This window comes from Colletotrichum gloeosporioides (assembly GCF_011800055.1).
Source record: "Colletotrichum gloeosporioides strain Lc1 chromosome Unknown consensus_35, whole genome shotgun sequence".
In the NCBI taxonomy this organism is placed as follows: Eukaryota; Fungi; Ascomycota; class Sordariomycetes; order Glomerellales; family Glomerellaceae; genus Colletotrichum; species Colletotrichum gloeosporioides.
Genome location: NW_025544680.1, coordinates 311,582 through 331,158, shown reverse-complemented (window position 1 = coordinate 331,158; position 19,577 = coordinate 311,582). Strand labels below are relative to the sequence as shown.

The following is a 19,577-nucleotide window of genomic DNA, read 5'->3' as shown; positions in this document are numbered from 1 at the left end:
GGATCCACGTTGAGGAGTCAATATTTACCTCCCCTCCCTCCTGTTCCCGCTCGCTGCCGCATTCCTCTCTTCATTCCTCTCTTCCTCATCTCTATCGTCATCATCTGAGAACGGACGCCGCCTCTTCCTGTGTCTCTGTGTCGTATAAGACTCAACCGCCGCCGGACCAGGAGAACAGGAACGTGTAGCACAATACACGCACTTCGACTTTGCACTCTTCCAGTCCCTACGTTCCTGTAGATTCTTGTCGAGTGTTCTGTCGCATCGTAAGACTTGAATCAAGTCGAGAGACAATGGCCCTGACCAAGCAGAAAAGCCTTCGCAACCCAGACGACTTCCCTACCGCACAGTTTTTCCTCCTTGGTAAGTCTCACATTCCCCCCTCTTCCCTCGCTGGAATTCTTCACCACGCCTTGAGACCTACCCTCCCGCGTGCCAACCAGTTTCCATTACTAACACCACATTCTCAGCCATCGTCCGTCTTGCCGAGCCCATCGCCCTCACATCCATCTTTCCCTATGCTTGGGCACTCGTCAAGAGATTCGAGATTGGCAACGCTGAAGATGCATCCTTCTACGCCGGCCTTCTCATCTCCTCCTTCTCCCTCGCGGAGGCCCTGATGGGCATGTACTGGGGCGGTCTGTCTGACCGCATCGGACGCAAGCCCGTTCTGCTCCTGGGATGCATCGGCACGATGTTCAGCATGGTCATGGTTGGCTTTGCCTCCAACATCTGGATCGCCTTGATCGGTAGAGCCCTTGGTGGCCTTCTCAACGGCAACATTGGTGTCATCCAGACCATGGTCGGAGAATTGGTTACCAAGCCAGAGCACGAGCGTAAGATACCATTCCCTTCATCCTCACTTATACGTCCCGCTAAACAAATACAGCCCGCGCCTTCTCTGTCATGCCCTTCGTGTGGTCCATTGGCACAATCATCGGTCCCTTTATTGGCGGTACCTTTGCCGATCCCCACGATGCTTTCCCCAACGTCTTCCCCGTCGACGGCCTGTTCTACCGCTACCCCTACCTTCTTCCTAACCTGGTCTGCGCCGCACTCCTGTTCGTCAGCATCATTCTTGGTTACTTCCTCTTGGAGGAGACTCATCCCGACATGCAACCCCGCGTCTTCCTCCCGGATGACACCTTTGCGTCGGAGGAGACTCCCCTCCTTGAGACCATGGATGCCATGAAGAGACCCGCCGTCGACATGAGAGACGACAACTACGGAACCGTCCGTGGTCGTGACGCTCAGGCTGCCGCCAAGAAGGTCGACCAGCCGTACAACATCTACACGAAGCCCATCATGTCGCTCATCGCTGCTCTTTGCATCTTCACCTACCACTCGATGACGTACGACCACCTTCTCCCCATCTTCTTCGAGGACGATCGCGCCACGGCCAACCCCATGTCCATCCTCGCCACCCCTTCGAGCCCGTTCTATTCGCCCGGTGGACTGGGTCTGTCCCTCCGCGCGGTGGGCATGATCATGGCTGTCAATGGTGTCATCGCGCTCTTCGTCCAAGCCGTCATCTTCCCCTTCGTTGCCGAGAAGCTTGGAATCTTCCGCCTCTTCATCATCGTCACCGTCCTCCACCCGATTGCCTACCTCATGGTCCCGAGCCTGCTCTTCGTCCCCGAATCGATGCTCTATGCTGGCATCTACTTCTGCCTGGCGATCCGCAACATCATGTCCATCATCCTCTACCCGGTACTCTTGATCCTGATCAAGGAGGCCACCCCGACTCCCAAGGCTCTCGGCAAAGTGAACGGTCTGGCCGCTAGCGCCGCCGCCGGCTTCCGCATGATTGCCCCGCCCGTTGCCGGATGGTTGTACACGACTGGAAGCAAAGTCGACTGCACGGCTCTTGCTTGGTACGGTAGCGCTGTCGTTGCCGTCATTGGTGCTATTCAGTGCTTCTCCGTGAAGCGCCAGCGCAAGGAGGAGATGTGCGAGGAGGACGCCCAGCCCATCCTACGCAAGAAGGAGTCCCGAGTCACAGTCACGGAGGTATTTTCGGATGACGAATGAGCACGTCATGAACGAATGCCACGAAATACACGACAATTTTTGGATGAGAAAAGGGGTGCCGAAACGAGGTCGGTCGGGGTTTCAAAAGACTTTCACGATCCAGCAAAAATAGCGCGGTGGATAGAGGGGGAGTTTGCTTGATTTTTTATTTATTCTTTGAAAAAAGAACACATGACGGCGTCAAAGGATACGGATTTACGGATGACGGAGTTTGAACAGGTTGATTTTATCGGATGCCTCGTATAGACCAGATATCCCTCGTTGGCCGAAGCGAGCATGGTTGGTTGGGTTGGAGTTGGGCTGCATTGGTTTAGGCGCAAAGGAAAGCCAGTTGACATAGCGTATGCGCTCTAATAGAACTGACTTGTTTCAACATTACAACTAGCCCGGTGTGACTGAGGTTTTCTGCAGACATTGTATATTTCTGTAAGTTGTGCGAATAAGACGATTGAAAGTGTGACGATCGGATTGAGTTGAAGTTCGATCGAGTTCTAAACTTCTCCATCAACTCCAGAATTGGGGCGTCGCACCGCCCAATGAAAATCGCCACCGCAAGACCACACAACCTGGGAAACTCACTCACCCCCAAAATTTTCACTCACACAAAGAGTCATACGGCGTCGCACAAACCCGTCTCAAGTGAGATAGAGCATCTGCTACAGCGCCATCCAATCACATCACAGCAAACTCATTTCCTCAAAATCACATTGCTGCCACGACCAGTCCACAACACAGAGCTGCGAAACCCCCAAAAGCGCCGCCAAAATGGTGCAAATCGACGAAATCACAGACCAGATGGCCGACGCCTTCATCGCCGAGCAGGAGCGGAGACAGGCCCTTGAGGCCGCCTCCGCCCCCGCCGGCGCCAACCGCGGCGCGGCCCTGCCCCCCGGCCACGCCCTGCTCTCCGGCAAGACGGCCGACGAGATCCTCAAGGACCTCAACAAGTCCCCGCTCTTCATGACGGAGCTCGAGGAGAACGACGACCTGGCCGCGCTGCAGGCCCTCGCCTACGAGGGCACCCCGCGCGAGAACGCCGAGGACTTCAAGGAGCGCGGCAACGAGCGCTTCCAGACGAAGCAGTTCTCCGACGCCAAGGAGTTCTACACCAAGGGCATCGACATCCTCGCGGCGCAGGAGCGCGCGCGCGCGCGCGGCGAGAAGACGTACCGCACGCAGAAGGTCACCGAGGCCGACAAGCCCGGCGACGCGGACGTCGTCGAGGAGAAGGAGACGGAGGTCGAGGACGACGAGGAGGAGATCGCGAAGCAAAAGGCCGTGCTGGAGAGCCTGTACGTCAATCGCGCCGCGTGCCAGCTGGAGCTGGGCAACTACCGCTCGTGCTGGATGGACTGCGGTTTCGCGCTGCGGCTGAACCCCAAGAACCTCAAGGCGTACTACCGCTCGTCGCGCGCGCTGCTGAAGGTCGAGCGCATCGCGGAGGCGGACGACGCGTGCGCGCGGGGCATGGCGATCGACCCGGAGAACAAGGCGCTACAGGCCGTGGCGCGGGACATCCTCGCGGCCGCGGAGCGGTACGACGCCAAGGCGAACCGCGAAGCCGAGAGGCTGGCCAAGGAGAAGCGGCGGGCGATGCTGCTCAAGGCGGCGCTCGCCGCGCGGACGATCCGCACGCGCGAGACGGCGCAGCCGCCCGAGATGGAGGACGCGCGGATGCGGCTGGTGCCGGACGAGGACGACGCCGCGAGCAGCCTGAGCTTCCCGGCCGTGTTCCTGTACCCGGTACACCTGGAGAGCGACTTCATCAAGGCGTTCAACGAGCAGGAGTGCGTCGCGGACCACCTGGCGTACATCCTGCCGGTGCCGTGGGACGAGGAGCGGGCGTACACGCCGGACAGCGTCGAGTGCTACATGGAGACGGTGAAGGGCGGCCTGGTCAAGGTCGGCAAGAAGGCGCCGCTGCTGAAGGTGCTGAGCGGGGGCAACGTCGAGGTCGTGGACGGTATTGTCAGGTTCTACATCGTGCCTGCGTCCAAGGCTAAGGGCTGGATTGATGAGTTTAAGCTGAAGAAGGCGGCAGAGAAGAAATAGACGGCTACGACCACTTGATGATGCAAGGTAGAAGGGGAAATGGGAAATCACGATTGGTATGACGGCAGAAAAATCATTGGCGTTGGCTTTGGTTATTAGATACTTTTCATCAAAATCATCAACACTCCACAATCCACCTCGCCCACCCCTGAATACATTGGAAAATCGTCCTGAGACCTGAGTCGTCCTAGTCTAAACCAAATTCCGGCCCCCAAGCCCACAAAGAAAAACATTACAAATGCGCGAGCGAAAGCACGAAATCTACAATACGTATTTTCTTTTCATATCATCAGCCTCTCCCGTTCCCTATGCTGACTTCACGCCGAGGTGGCTCTCCGCCGTTTGCTGCGATGCGTGTCCTGGCCGTCCACGTCGCTGAGGTACCCAGGCTCCTTCCGCGGAGCAGTCCGAAGCGTCATGAGTCCAAGGGCAGCGTTCTGCTCGGCAATCTCGGCGTCAGACTCGTCCTCACGCCGCTGCTCCGACACGTAGCTCAGAGCCGGGCTGCTGCCGTGAGTGCCCTCGCCGCTGTCACGGCCTCCGTCGCTCTCGTCGTGGTCAATGGGCCGCTTGTGCCACAGCGGACGCGGTGCGGTGGTGTGTCTGTTCAGCGGGGTGAATCGAGGAACGGCACTCAGGTAGGGGTGGGGTGAGCGGTAGCTCTCGTCGACCAGACGGTACGGCTCGGCAGGGCGGTTAGCAGGCGTCCAGCCAGATGTGGGAGGGGGCGGATGGCGCAGCGGCGGTGGCGCTGGGTGAAATCCGTAGCTGTAGCTGACGCTGTCCGAGCCGTTGCTTGAGGCCGAGTCGGGACATGAGCGGGTGTCTCCATCCGTATCGCTGTACGGGCTCATCAAACGAGTGTTGAGGCGGAGTCGTCTATCGTCCCGCAGAGGACGCATCGGCCGGTGATCGATACTGGGCAGGTGGTTCAGGCCGACAGAAGGGAAGCCGTGGTGTTGAACTTTCCGAGAGAGGTCGGCTTCTCTGATGGCATCCTCGACGATGCGGTGGTCGATGACCATGCGTCCATAGTCTGGGGACCCGGGCGGGATACACATGGACGGGAACGAGGGTCCAAATATCGGGATCAGGGCGCCGGCAATGTTGTAGCAAAAGGTGGCGCACACGGCCTTGGCACACTCATACGGCATCCAGTATCCTGTCCTTATCAGCATGAAACTGGACCGTGGGAGACCAAGTCATCTTACCCTGTGCAGCAATAGCGCCGCCCGTGATGCTGTGGGTGATGTCCTTGAGGCCGGGGTTGAGGCTCAGCATCTTTGCTGGTACAGTCTGCCACCTGTTAGCTGCGTCCCTCCAATGGATATGAAGAAGCTCACCTTTGAATACTTGCAGCACTTAAAAAACGGAGTCATGCGGACGAGACCGACGTTGTAGTCCCACATGACGGTGAACTCGTTATCCTCACCGGGAACCTTGAACTCAAACTTGAAAACTAGTGGCTCCGTCAGTGAGAGGGCAAGTTCTGAGTACGCAAACCAACTCACCCTCAAAGCTTTCCCGACCAGTCTTCTCGAAGAAGTCTTTCTTGCCACTGTTGTAGGGGATATGGGCGCAAGATTCTTGAATCCGGCCGAAAGGGGTGACACGGAATCTCATCGCCTCTCTTCGGCTCAGCTCGTCAACGTTTTCGAACGGGTAGTACTTGATGACGCCTCTCGGCTTGTACTTGGACATCGGGACCGGGTCCTTGGACATCTTGAGCTTGGGGATGACTGGGCAATCCAAGTAAGGCGGCGAGGGTCTGTCGGCGTAGCAGCTTCCCGGCGAGGACATTGCTGGACTTGGAAGGAACCGGGGAGCAGGAAGCGGCCCCGGGGACGATGGATTAAGAAGAGAAGAGACGGAAAGCATCTTGCCGGCCTGTTTGTAAAAGGGCGAAAGATGTCTTGGAAGCGGTGTAATGCTGCGATGCGGGAAAAGGGTTCCTTCTGATGAACAGGCGGCCAGGCGGAACTTGTTCCCTAAAAGGGGTGGGAAAGATTGGAGACTTAAGACAAGTCCTGCAGGAAGAAGCGAGACTTGTTGAGAAAGACGGGCAGACAACACCCCCAGGCTTTTCCTTTCGGCAATCGACAAACACTGAATGTCTTCGTTCCGGGGGTTGAGCGCCTCACCGTCCACGGACGTTCAGCACGCTGGCAAAAGTTTTCCAGGACAAGGGGCCCGAGATTGTCGTCTTTCTTGGAGGAACACGCATCCAAGTTCTGCAACAGAGCTTGTAGTCCAGTACGGGGACTCTCGGAGGAGGAGGAGGATGGGGGCTTACTGCCTGAGTTTCGACGCTCTCGGTGCAGATTTCTTTGTCGTGGTGTCTTGGAATCGACCTCTCAGCATCCAAAGCTCCGTTTGTGCTCGGCCACCGCTCTTTCTTTTGCCGTATCGAGGTGAAGCCACGAAGTGAGAGATGATGGATATGATGGAGAAAGGAGGAGGCAACTTGGAGCGTCGACTGGCCGTGGCCTAATATGTCTCTTCCAAGTACCTGTCGACGAGGTCAGGTTTGATCAAGTGATGTTACGTCGAGAAGTTGTGAAGTTGTGTGTGTTTTTGGCCGCAAAGTTACTGGATGTATCGTCTCGGTCGTGGAAGACCGGATGTACCAAACGACCCCGGGAAAGCTTCCATGCAGCGGTCTCCGCACCTGTGCCAAGAAGGATGGAAATGGTTGAAGAAGCAGTGTCATTAGAGGAGGGTCAGATGCGGGAGTGAGAGAATTCCGTCTTGCTGAGCTCACACCCCATGACCGTTGTAGGCCTGAGATCGAGACTAGGCGGGTTTCATCAGATGCCACCAACTCAAGTGCTGGTCCAAAAGGGGCTTCACAGCAGACTTCGCTGCTCATTTTGCAAAGGCATCAGAGTCACTGGGCAGTTTGCCAGTGCAAAACAGCGGCAGCGACCAAACAGGCAAGGGAACAGTGTTTGGAGGCGCACGGGGGTGGATTTCTCAGAGTGGGCTCGCGGATAGCTGCATAGAGTGCCATCCGGCCATTGAACCTAGATGGTTGTTCGAGATGGTGGAACAAAGCTGGTCCTCCTGCTACGTTGAAGATCTCAGGGCAACGTCAACTTGACTCGACACACGTGGATCATATTCCCTCCAGAATTTGACGGCCAAATGATGCTGTTGATGTTGAGTTCTGGTTGCATTGAATGGTGGTTTGCCATGTCAGCCAGGCGTCAAGAGCTCTGGCCCCTTTTCAATGAATACCATACAGCTCATCTTTTGCAACGATGGTGGCTGGTCTTTCGTCAGACCGCTAGAGCCGGGGCCACTTCCTTTGTGGCCAGCCTATGTGCATATCCGTAGTCAAGCCAATGTCCTTCGTCAGATATTCCAAGGCCATTCGAGAAGTCTGCTATGATAGCACGCATGTACCGCTACCATTGGGGAGGGGTGGTCGCAGCTGTCACCTTAGGGTCCTTGTCCCCCCCACGAGCTTGCAGGTGTACAAGCACAAGAAAAATGTCCGATGGGAAGCACAAGAAGCCGCCCCATCTGGAAGCACAACCCACACTCTTGCGTGCGTAGACTCATCTTCAAGAGGCCATAGCGTTTGGGTTTCCCGAATGGATGTGTTGTTGGGTAAAGTGGCAGCAGACGGTTTCGAGTAATGAGCGGGTTGGGTCTGGACGACGTTCTGGAAGCCGGGACTAAAAGTTGGTAATTCTCCTCCTGGCCTTCGCGCTTCTCGGCCGAGTTGCTGCAGTGACGCCGGGAATAGCATCAAGTCGTTACGTTGAAGAATGGACAGCGGCATTGGTCATGGTCGAGTCAACGACCCCTTGCTTAGCGCTGCGTTAATACCTGGTTAGGCATTAAGTTGATGCGGCTTCCCGCGCACCGCTACTTTCAATAAAAATCGACCCCATCGCGGTCGCGAATCCCTGGCCAAGCGTCGTTGCAAACGGAGATATAGCGAGCTGAATGGGGCCGCTTCTCAACGAAATAGCCAAGTCGCATAGCAGGGACAGGGGCAAGAGCAGGATCACCAGTGATCGATTCCTTGGCGTGAAAAGGCGAACTGGGACTTGCGCGTTTGACGAGATTTCCCCATCTTGATGGATGATGGGAAATGGGTGAACCCCACCAGCTCCTCACGAACGCTGCCGCGTTTGGACGCCACGGCTAGGTCTTCCGGCCGGGTTTTCTGAGGCTCCTGTAGTTGAGCAGCAATTCAAAACGAGCCGACTGCGGGTCGTGAAAGAATAACTGACGACTATGCCATTGCAGTTTCAGATGGAGCGTAAGCTGTCTCGGTGACACCGCAGATAGTGACAGGAGAGAAGTGGCGAGGTCGCCATGCGCGGTGCGACGCAAAGAGTGATGCAGTGGCGGCTGTACGCATCGACTCCGGAAGACTTTTTGCTCTTTTGCCATGCAGACGACGGAAGCTGGTAGCACGCCGCGTGTGTGCAAAGCGTGGCTGTGTAGCTTGGGCGGGCGGGATAACAGCTTCACATTTTTTCTCGCAGCGCGGCCAAAGTCGAAGCCAGCCGCTGCTCATGTGTCTGTCTGTGACGGGAAAAGAAGCCGCGCGGGAGATGTCTCTCGTGTCCCGAAGCCGGACGAACGATGATCGGCAATGCTCTGTCAAGGAGGATGGACCTCTCGAATCCCGATGCTTTCGAGGCTGGCTTGCCGTCGGGGAGATGAGGTCTAATGTAAATCCTTGTCGCTGCGAAGAGATCAGATCAGGCGACCGGCCAACACCAGCGATTCGAAGGGTAAGGGTTGTCCCGCCACCTGAGTGAAGACAGCGAAGCTTAAGTGATGATATGCGGAGAGACGACGAATGGTCCGGTGGTACTGACCTGAGGAGGCGACAGCGTTGCCTCACTTGGTGCAACCACACATCCAACGGTTCTACGAATACCGCTCGCCCTCGATGCAAACTCGTCGTGGCCGCCGCTGCACCACTGCTCCGTAGCACTGCATCGGAAGAGAAATAAGTGTGTGGAGAAGTGAGAGCGTTTCGTGTGATGTTGAGAATATCTCCGAGAGGTCATACGTGAGAGACGACGACGCCAAGAGACTTAAGTCTTCAGTAGTGTGCTGGGCGAGGGGTCGTACGACAGAAGCTGTCATGTCACCGTCGAGGTCTTTGCGGCAGAGAGTGAGGTGAGGCTTTTGGTGTGTTTGAAGGGAGGCTGGGAAGCACTGACGTTGCGTGGCAGCCCGTCATTCCTTATCACCCTTAGCCAACCTCGGTGGGAAGGAAGACTCTTAGATAATCACCCGGACTCACCTTCTCATCCCATTCAACCACTCACTTCCCAAAACGCTCACATTTCACGGGTCGCACACCCTTTCCTCCCGAACCATTTCACGAACTGATGGCCCCTCATCCTCTCCGTCGGCCCGAGTTTGATTGCGCTTTGGACCCCGGATGCCGTGGATCTTCTCTGAAAAGGGCGAGACGTCGGGTAGGTGTAACTCGAGGACCCGGCCAAGAGCCTCTTCAACCGCATGGTCGATGCCGAAGCCACTGCTATTCAATTTATGAATGAGGATCTCAAGCTTCGGGCACTATGCAACTTTTGCGGTCGTTACCGCGCAACTGACCATGGCGGGAAGCACGTCGGTGCGCTCAACGCCAAACCTCTCTCTGGAAGTGGGCAGGGAGAAGAGCGCATCGCGTGGTTCGAGGAATGCGGCGTGTCGCCAGGCGGCTCGACGCCTCCCCAAACCGCCACAAAGTTCATGAGGACAGAACTACCGTCCACGCATGCCTTGATAAAAATGTTTTGCGAAACAAAATCCTATTTCGAGGTCCTTCGTGTTTCGATGCGTTATCAGGCTCGCGTCAGAACACACGAGCATTTGTGCGGTGGTGGTGTCTCACCCAGCTGAATTCCGCTGCCCATCCCTTTATCGAGGTGAACATTCCTCGCGATCCCCTCAAAAGGATGGCTATTTCTCATTTAGAAAAGACGGGCAAACTCTATCTGCTTCAAGTGGTGCTTTTTTCTCCATAATCTTGGGCCCAACTGGTATTGGGTCTGTGCAAAATCCCCATCCATCTCCAGTCATCATGATGCAGCCCATGTGTGCCTACCACAACCACGCGAGGGCGTTACATGCGGCCACCTTCTTACTCGTCCTTCTGTTTATTCTGATTCAGTTAGTGCGAAATCGCCAGGACGCCTACGAAATCATTGATTCGGACCCCTTGGTGCCGGTGCTCAAACCACAAAAGGCGAGTGCGACGACGAAGAAGACGGATACTGACACATACCTGAGGGTGCTCGCCGAGAGGCATGGCCTCACACGAAATGTTTCCTTGTTTTCTCAGAGAGTCCGAGCCGTTTCGGAAGCTTCAAGCCGGCGCTCTATGACAAACCTCCAAAAGGTATTTGTGGACGGCGACTTCGTGGACATCAGCTGGGACGACAGGGACCTGCCTCTGGACAAGGACGGAGATACGAGTTTGCCCGTGGCGATTAGCATCTTCCCCGACGATGTCGATGCGTCCGACTTGCTGTTTGGCGTCTCGACGACGTATAACCGTCTTTCACACGCCAACGGCTCCCTCATCAGAGACTGGCAGCGATGGCTTACTGACGGACACGGCAACTCGAATGGAGCCAGTATTATTGTTGCACTCTACAACACATCCATCCGCGAGGCCTGGCAGACGCACGACAAGTTCAAGGACACCGGCATCGATGCGACGGTGTTGATGCTGGACGACGACCTGGACAAGGTCTCGAGGCACTTCGAAATCGTCGACATCCTCCTGGAGGTCAACAAAGCGCTAACCGGGGACGGTCAGACAAGGAAGTATCTCGGACTGATAGAAGACGACATCTTCTTTCCGACTCTAGGACAGCTCGTTTCCAAGCTTTCTCAATTCGATGCCCGAGACCCTTTCTACATCGGGCTGCCAAGCGAACGGCCAGACTGGTCGGTTGAGGACGAGGAAGCAGTCACCCATGGTGGCGGCGCCGTGTTTTTCACGCTGCCGGCTGCAAAAGTCGTCTCCGAGCTCCCGTGCCTCTCACCCGACAGACCGCCATTCGCGAACACCACCACCTGGGACAGCGCCCTCCACGAGTGCGTGACGAAGAACACCGATATGCCCCTCCACGTTCTCTCGAGCTTTTACTCCCCGCGAGATGTCCTGTACCACATGCAGGCGCCGACATACGACCTGGGAATCTCCCCCTTGACTCTCCGACACTCCCAGTCCCGCCATCATTTCAGCCCCAGCAGAGGCCACCTCGTGACCTCGGTCTGCGGCGAGGCCTGCTTCCTGCAGCGATTCCGGTTCGCGGACGATTGGGTGCTGGTTAACGGATACTCTCTCACGCACTACTGTGCAGGTTTCGAGGTCGAGCCCATGTCAAGCGGTGCGGTCCTCCAGGGGGCCATGCAGTATGGTTTGGAGGCAGAACTGCCGCTCGGGGAGGGGCTTGTGCTCGATGAGAGGGATGAGCCCAAGGAAATCATCACGTGGAGGGGTACAAGAAATGTTTGGTCGTTCTTGGATGCCGTTGTTGGGGACGAGGGGGAGGTATTGCAATTGTATGTGAAGAAAGGGGGTTTGCGTGAAGTGGATGACGAGGAGCATGAGGAGGATATTTTGGATTCTGTCATTGTTTTGGTATGGGAGTCTTGAGTTATTGCAGTCATAATGAGCACACTTCTGTGACGAAAACCGTTGTTTGTATCAATCCGATGATGCTTCTACACTCGATGGTGCAGTGCAATTGAGGTGCTGGCGTTTGCCTTCGTAGACTTCGCGAAGACCGATGTTGGGGCTCTCGATTTCCGTAATCCACTGTCATGGACGTTTTGAAGCTCCGAGTAGTTAGCTTGCATGCGGTGTCGTTGCTTCTTGGCAGTATTGTTGGTTGTGGCTTTCGGCAATTGAAAAGATGGAGAATGCCATAACCCAAACCTAGCACATGCGATACAGGCCCGGAGGGGTCATCCGTGCTTCGGGGCTCTGCCAACGGCGGCCGGCCCCACTCCGACCAACCACCAAAGGAAAGACCCAGCCACAATGCCGGACAACAACAAGCCTCCCGACTTTTTTTTTCTTGCTAAAAGGATCCCAGGATCGTGGAAAGAAGAAAGAGACGCCACCACGTGGTAAGATTGCAACGGCTTCGCCGCAAGCAGCGTCACCGTCGGGTAAACGCGCGTCGTCAAACCTGTCAAACTCAAAAGACACGCCGCAAAAGCGTGGGCAAGCGAGAAAAGACAAGGACGCTAGCTACTACGGGGACACATGAGGTGCAAACGGTCACCGCGGACGTCATGTGATGAGCGGTGTGGTTAGGGAAGTCGGGCGACGGGTGGCCGGCAGAGATGGTGACTGGTGGATTGGTGTTGGACAGCGCAGATTGCTGCGACATGCAACGGCCCGGGAGGAGAGGCGGGGGGTCCTCCAAGCACTGAGATTGAATTGGCATATGCGTGTCACGATGGGGGAGGGGGAAACGTATATGCGCGTGATGGCGGGTAAATGTGCGGGCGATGACGAAAGTCGATCAGGATCGCGATTGAAGAGGGGGCAGACCGGGCTGTTGTTCGAACGTGGTTGGGCAGGCGAGCTTTCAGTCTGTTGGACCATGTTGTCGTGCGGTTGAGGGACAGCGGGGTGTCACCGCCGATTCGGGTCGGTGAGCAAGCGGCGGGGACGGTGAGGCCGGAGCAGAGAACGAGTGAGTGTGGGCAGGGATCATGGATGGAGAGGTCGGCATGAGGATGGCAGATTTGGCCAGCAGATTGAATACCCGCCGCAAGCGCATGCGATGGATGTGTTTATTGTGAATTGGCAGAACCGCCTTGGAAGTTTACCAGATTGGGTCCCGGGATAGGGTAGTGAGTGAGGCGCAATGTTTCCGTAGGATTGCTAAAAACCGACAGAGAGGCTGAAAAGCGTAGCATGACAGAACCTTGGCTGTTGGATTTCTTTCCAAGTTGGAATTAGGGTTCATGCGTGCAACCCACAGGTGCCAGATCGTGTTAGCGCAAGCATTGTCGTTGATGGCGTGGGACTTTTGGAGGTTGGCAAGTTGATTTCGGTATCCCACTCGTGAAGCTGAGATGGCAGGACATAATGGGCGCAATTGAAGGCAGAAAGTGAGATGTGATGATGCGATAGCAAAGATAGCGTCTAGATGAAAAGGCGAAGAAGGAAGTCGGATCCCAGGCCGAATGTCGTTCTGGGGGTGGATGTTGCGGCACAGTCGAAGCGGAGAGAGATGCAGATGAGACGGGCTGCCGGTGAAGATTTGGCCAGCAGCTGCACTGAAGCGGCAGAAGCAACAGAAGCATCTTGGCAGGATCCCGGACCTTTGTGACAGCGTCCTGCTGGGTTTGATCTGCCCACCCAATCGTTATCCAATAGGCAGCGCGGTCCGAAGCGAAAATGCAGCGAGCTTATCTAATCTGATCGGCAGGCAATTCGCGCTCGGGAAGTGTTGCACCTTTCAAAAGTCTCTCCAAACGGGCGACGCCTCGGGTTTCCCTTTGTTTTGTTGCCAACATTTCCATATCCGCCGTAATTAGCCCGCAGCCTGTTCCTGGCAGCGCACGGCCTCGACTGATCCCCCGTCTTGATATCGACGACACCGGCCTTGCAGGGCTGCTTCGGCACGATGGTTTGAAAGTGGACTAGTGGAAGCCTCTGGTGACATTACCAGTGGAAAGGGACTGGAGGCCGTCGCTGGCGCTACCCGTACGAGCCGCCGCCAGTAGCTTCAATTTCGCGACCTCGATCTGGCCTGGCTGTCCGTGGCCTACATCTTGTCTGTCTTTGCGATATGTTGACGATGTCACATGCTGAGCTGTGCGTTCAGAGTCCCAGAGTGCCCCTCATTATCAAGTTGGGAAAGAGAAATAGCACTTCAGTGTCTTCAGAATAAAGAAGCACGTCAGTGTAGGTAGCTGGGTTGTATGCCGGCCTGACTGCTGCGGCCTGCTCGCGTTGTCTAGCGGCATCAAAAGTGCACCCGTCAGATGTACATCTGCCATCTGGCTGCGAGCTGCGAGTCAAACTCGCCTCCCGGCAAGCCAAGAAGCGTAGGGAGGTATCCTTAGGAGGTATCCGTAAGGTACCTTACGTTTACAGTGTCCAAGCTACTGGGCTGGCTGCATGCTGCAAGCTGCAAGAGGCTGCACGTTGCAGCCAGTGCCTTGGATCGCCGGCTGCCGAGTCCCCATCAACGGGGGCAGCACACCCACTGGATCGCCCCGTCAGGTACAGAAGTGCATCGGTCTCGGGACGTCCGCCAGTAGTATTGTTTGCATTTGTAATGATGTACTGACCGCGACGGAGTCACAACCTTGGAAGCTTACCGCTAGTCGAGGGGGATGAATTAAGTAAGACATTCGGAAGAACTGCAGTGGTGATGATGTTTACAGGTCCAGGTGGAGCGAGTCAAGAATGTTGCCCCATCTTGCCTGGCACGGACAGTCAGTCAATTGAGTGCGCGCACACACAGACGAGAAGAAGAGAGAGAAGTCAAGCCATCCTGGGTCCCTGAAAATAGCTGAAGGTAACAATTGACGAGCATGCTGGATGGATGGATGGATGGATGCACCAACGCACCCGAGCACAGGGTCAAGGGAGGCAGGCCTAGGCTGACCATGTTCGATGTCATCGAGCCTTGCTGGGGTTTCTATGGATGCCCGAGGGAGACCATCTCTCTCTGCCAATTGACCAGCAGAAAGAGCGGCTTTTTTGATTTCTCAGTCGTTTTGCGCGCATCGTTACTGGCAGAGGGCTCTTCAAGGCCGTCATCGCCCACCCGTCCAACGCACAGCTGTGGCTCCCACCCCCTGGAAGTGTCCACACCAAGTTCACTAGCGCCCTGCGCGGCCCCAGCCAGCCCAGCAGCTTTCCCGTCCCCAAGCGAGACAGCCGGCTGGCCAAACAAACGCTCCCAAAAAACACGATTGGCAACTGCCAACTGCACACCATACCTACACACACCATACACCAAACACGCCCGAACTACCGACATCACACTACGACCTGGGAACCACCACGTCGGACACATCGGCCAGAGGACTTTACACCTAGCATCCGAACATTATATGCTTACTAAAAGCACACTTACGCCAAGGTTCCGTCCCGTACCGACGACCAGGCAGGGCCGCACCACACTAGCAGTAATCTAGCTCACACCCCCTCCGACACGGAGAAGACGTCGACCTGAGCAGCAACACCAGAGCAGAGCCACCCCACCAAGTCCGCAGTCCACAGTCCACAGTCCACTCACACCAAACTCGCCTCTTCCCTGTCGCCTGCTGCGCTGCTTCTTGGTCCTGTTTCTGGTTCCCGACCCAGTCGTTTTCCTTCTTCCTGCCGCCTTGGGCTAACTGCCACCGGCATCGGTTGGCACCCTGACTGAATAGCCATGAGCCTGAGAAAGCCCTCTGGCCACAAAAGCAAGCCTGCGGCGCCTTTTCCTCCCGACCCTGATGCCGATACGGTTGCCTTGCCTCTAGCCACTCTGCCTCTTGCATCTGCATCTGCATCTGGATCCACACACGACATTGACACCTCGAGGCCGTCTACGCCCTCCTCATCGACCCCTCCAGTCGCAGTAGACGACCCATATAACACCCCCCGCCACCAACGCTCCAATCCGCCTACCCTCCGAAGCCGTCCCTCCGTCCTGTCGAGCGCCGCCGAACATGCTGACGATACGAACGACCCGGCCCAAGAATCTCCCTCCCCGAATCTAGACGACGGCGCCATGCTCTCGAAACCCTCCCTCCTGCGCTCCGCGCGCAACGACGCTCCGTCCTACGGCGCCGTCTCCAACGACCCGAGTCGCAATGTGTCACCCACCGGGAGTGACTCCCGGACGGGGAACTCACATCCCCTACGTTACGTCTCCGATACTACCAGGTCGGCCTCGTCAAGGTATTCCGCCGCCTCAAGACAAAGCTCCCGTCTCTCAGAGGACGTCGACGCTGCGGCTCTAGCCACTGGCCTGGACGGCCGCTTCGGAGTGACCCAGACTACCGTAACAACAAATATGCTCGAAGATGCAAAGTCAGATGCGGCTGGCGAAGAGGTGGACTATGACGACCTCTCTGGCAGCGAGCCCGACGATGATCCTGTGGATAACTCTCCGCACGAGGTCGTACGCGCATCTGTGCCACCAACAGACAATATCACCTTGTCCATAAGCACCCCGAGGATGTGGATACTGTCCGTCTTGTTTTCAGTGCTCGGTTCTTCCACCAACTTGTTCTTCTCGTTACGATACCCTAGCGTTGCTATTACGCCCGTCATCGCTCTGTTGCTTGTCCATCCGCTCGCTCTCATGTGGGACTACTTTCTCAAGTTTCCAAGCGACCCCCCGGAGGAGTTTGTCGATGGTGTTCTTCAGCCTGACGCGGACGGCGGATCACCCCCGAAGAATCGACTGACTCGGCTGCGCAGGTGGCTGGCGCAAGGCCGGTGGAACGAGAAGGAGCACACCTGTGTCTATGTGAGCAGCAATGTGTCCTTCGGTTTTGCCTTTGCGACCGATGTCATCGTCGAGCAGTCCATGTTCTATAAGCAAGAAGCCACCATCCCCTACCAGCTACTCCTTATTCTCTCAACCCAAATTCTGGGTTATGCCTTTGCCGGTCTGACGCGCCGTTTCTTGGTGCGACCCAGCGGCATGATCTGGCCGGGTACTCTCATGTCGGCTGCCATGTTCGGGACTCTTCACAAAGAGGAGAACAAGATTGCAGACGGGTGGAAAATATCGAGGTGGAAGTTCTTCTTCATTGTGTGGTTTGGCGCTTTTGCCTTCTACTTCCTGCCCGGCCTGCTGATGCCATGCCTGAGCTACTTCAATGTCATCACCTGGATTGCGCCCAAGAACGTCGTGGTCGCCAACCTCTTTGGCGTGGTTTCCGGCCTGGGTCTCTTCCCGTTGACCTTTGACTGGGCGCAAATCACGTACATCGGCTCGCCGCTTCTGGTCCCCTTCTGGGCCGCCATGAACGTTATTGGCGGACTGGTTATTGTCATGTGGCTCGTCGCACCCATTGCTTACTACGCCAATCTGTTCTATTCGTCCTATATGCCCATGTTGTCATCTTCCGTATTCGACAACACGGGCAACGTCTACGATGTTAGCAAAATCTTGACGTCCGAATTCCTCTTCGACAGAGAGGCCTATAGCAAGTACAGCCGAGTATTCTTGCCCATTACGTATGTGCTCAGCTACGGTGTACAGTTTGCCGCTCTGGCGGCGCTGCTGACACATACCTTCTGCTGGCATGGCAAGGACATACTGAACACTTGGAAAACGGCTCTTCAGGAGGCTCGAGATGAGGGACAGGTCTACCAGCCCGTGTCCAGCGGCCCGCCCGAAAGCATAAGGCCACAAAGATCGTTCAACAGCAGCGGAGGTCTCTCGAGATCATCCTCCAACCCGGATGGCTTCCTTTTCAAAGAGGATGTGCACTGTCGGTTGATGAACCGGTACAAGGACGCGCCCTTGTGGTGGTACATGGTAACTTTTGTATCCATGCTGGCGGTGGGCATGTTTGTGGTCGAATTGTGAGTGTCCCTTGGCGATGTGTAGAGCACCATCTAACCTTCATAGCTACCCCATCCATCTGCCGTGGTATGGTTTACTCCTTGCGCTGGGCATTTGCGCTGTCTTCTTCATCCCGAACGGCATCATCATGGCTGTCACAAACCAGCACAGTAGCATCTACCTCATCTGTCAGCTCGTCTGCGGTGTCGTGTTTCCCGGACGTCCGATTGCAAACATGGTGTTTGTAACTTACGGGTACATTTCGTCCGCACAGGGCATCAAGTTTGCCTCTGATCTCAAGCTGGGCCATTACATGAAGATTCCCCCACGAATTATGTTCACGGTTCAGATGGTTGCGACGATTGTGTCGTCTCTGACGCAGATTGGCGTACTCAACTGGATGTTTGCCAAGGTGAAGGGCATCTGCACATCGGAAGCGGTCAATGGCTTCACCTGCCCCATCGCGAGGGTGCACTTCAACGGCTCCATTCTTTGGGGAGTGGTCGGTCCGGGCGAGTTCTTCGGGCCGAACGCAACCTACCGCGGGCTAGTCTGGTGCTTCCTCATCGGCGCCATCATGCCGATTCCTCTGTGGCTGTATAGTCGCAAGAAGAAGCACAGCATTGTGCGCAAGATCAACCTGCCCGTCGTCTTTGGCTCCATGGCATGGATTCCACCGGCGACTGGTCTCAACTTTTCTGTCTGGGCGGTGGTGTGCTACGTCTTCAACTACTTGATCAAGAGGAGGAAGAGCGCGTGGTGGGCCAAGTACACGATGACCATGAGCGCAGCATTAGACTCGGGCCTGGCGTTTGGCATTGTCGTCATCTTTTTTGGCTTCATCTACCCGGGACACATGAAGGGCTTCAAGTACTGGGGCACCGAGATCTACAAGAAAGGCTGCGACTGGCAGGCCTGCTCGTACAACACGGTGCCAGAAGGGTCTCACTTTGGCCCCGACAAGTGGTGATTATTGTTTTTTGACGAGATGTAACGACACGACACGACACGACTTTACGGGTGTGCAAATATTGGATATTGAACGAATGGCATTGCAAGCAAGCATGGTTAGGAAGGCATGATTAGTTCAAAACTTGGGGAGAGGCGGAGTTCTTGGTCGCCTGTCGGGGATCCAATTGGATTATGGATTACCCCACGGGCTTTGCTTTCGCGCATATAGATGGAGCAAAAGTCATAGATGGCCTTGCATTGGGTAATTGATATTGGGCCTACTTGACTCGATCAATGTAGCGAACTTTTTGATTTACATGCAAACTTGTGAGTCTTCCTTCTTGTCTGAGTCAGAGCCAACTCGATGACTCTTAGTTTGCAGCTGAGACGCGGGAATTCGGCTTCACCTTCGTGCTCCCCGCAACGAAAAAGACTCATTCTCTGATTGACTGAAAAACGACTGTTGGCGGTCGCAGTTAGCGACCTTCTCGAAATGGACAAGAGGAACGGGTCGGCATCAGAATCCTTCCATGTAAGATGCCCCAGGCCCTGTTGGTTTCTGGCAGGCAACACGATTAGACCTGGGTGAGTCAATTGGTTCCTGGACGGACAGGGCCGGCCCCTGCTGATGTCAGCTTGCTTTCCGACGGCCTTCACCTCCGTTGGGTTGGACTGACGTTTTACTGGTTTGGCCAGCGAGTTGGAGTGGGAGTGAGGAGTGAGATTTGCTGAATCTGGCACTGGAGATCTCGCGCCCGCGCGGATGAGGTGCGATTGCGAGGTTTCATGGGTGTGTGGGTGGATGCGAAGGATCAGATATCCAGGGAACCTACCAAATCTCCCGATAGATGTGATATTGATTGCATTACAAAAGGTGATTGTTGGACAGCTCGATGAAAGCGAAGAAATCGAGAAAGTCATCCAAAGTTTCAGTCACAGTCCATCCTTCCATCTCATCTCACAACGCTAATCATCCCAATCAATCTCAACCCCCAACTACGCCAAACT

The 19,577-nt window shown here is 55.8% G+C and overlaps 5 protein-coding genes across 5 annotated transcripts; 4 read left to right on the top strand and 1 right to left on the bottom strand.

Moving 5' to 3' along the window:
• Positions 1-293: 293 nt before the first annotated feature.
• Positions 294-2,031, top strand: GCG54_00008080 (uncharacterized protein; the record flags this gene model as incomplete). The annotated part of the gene is made up of 3 exons (XM_045408052.1): positions 294-363; positions 471-836; positions 890-2,031. The coding sequence occupies 3 exons, from the start codon at positions 294-296 to the stop codon at positions 2,029-2,031; spliced, it is 1,578 nt and encodes a 525-aa protein (XP_045265724.1).
• A 765-nt stretch (positions 2,032-2,796) lies between these two features.
• Positions 2,797-4,083, top strand: GCG54_00008079 (Hsp70/Hsp90 co-chaperone CNS1; the record flags this gene model as incomplete). The annotated part of the gene is made up of 1 exon (XM_045408051.1): positions 2,797-4,083. One exon carries the CDS (start codon positions 2,797-2,799, stop codon positions 4,081-4,083), a length of 1,287 nt encoding a protein of 428 aa, XP_045265723.1.
• Positions 4,084-4,400: 317 nt separating this feature from the next.
• On the bottom strand, positions 4,401-5,961 carry GCG54_00008078 (uncharacterized protein; the record flags this gene model as incomplete). Its single annotated transcript, XM_045408050.1, has 4 exons — positions 4,401-5,245; positions 5,295-5,379; positions 5,427-5,542; positions 5,595-5,961. 4 exons carry the CDS (start codon positions 5,959-5,961, stop codon positions 4,401-4,403), a joined length of 1,413 nt encoding a protein of 470 aa, XP_045265722.1.
• Positions 5,962-10,144: 4,183 nt separating this feature from the next.
• Positions 10,145-11,731, top strand: GCG54_00008077 (uncharacterized protein; the record flags this gene model as incomplete). Its single annotated transcript, XM_045408049.1, has 1 exon — positions 10,145-11,731. One exon carries the CDS (start codon positions 10,145-10,147, stop codon positions 11,729-11,731), a length of 1,587 nt encoding a protein of 528 aa, XP_045265721.1.
• A 3,754-nt stretch (positions 11,732-15,485) lies between these two features.
• On the top strand, positions 15,486-18,588 carry GCG54_00008076 (Glutathione transporter 1; the record flags this gene model as incomplete). Its single annotated transcript, XM_045408048.1, has 2 exons — positions 15,486-17,638; positions 17,685-18,588. 2 exons carry the CDS (start codon positions 15,486-15,488, stop codon positions 18,586-18,588), a joined length of 3,057 nt encoding a protein of 1,018 aa, XP_045265720.1.
• Between the last annotated feature and the right edge of the window lie 989 nt (positions 18,589-19,577).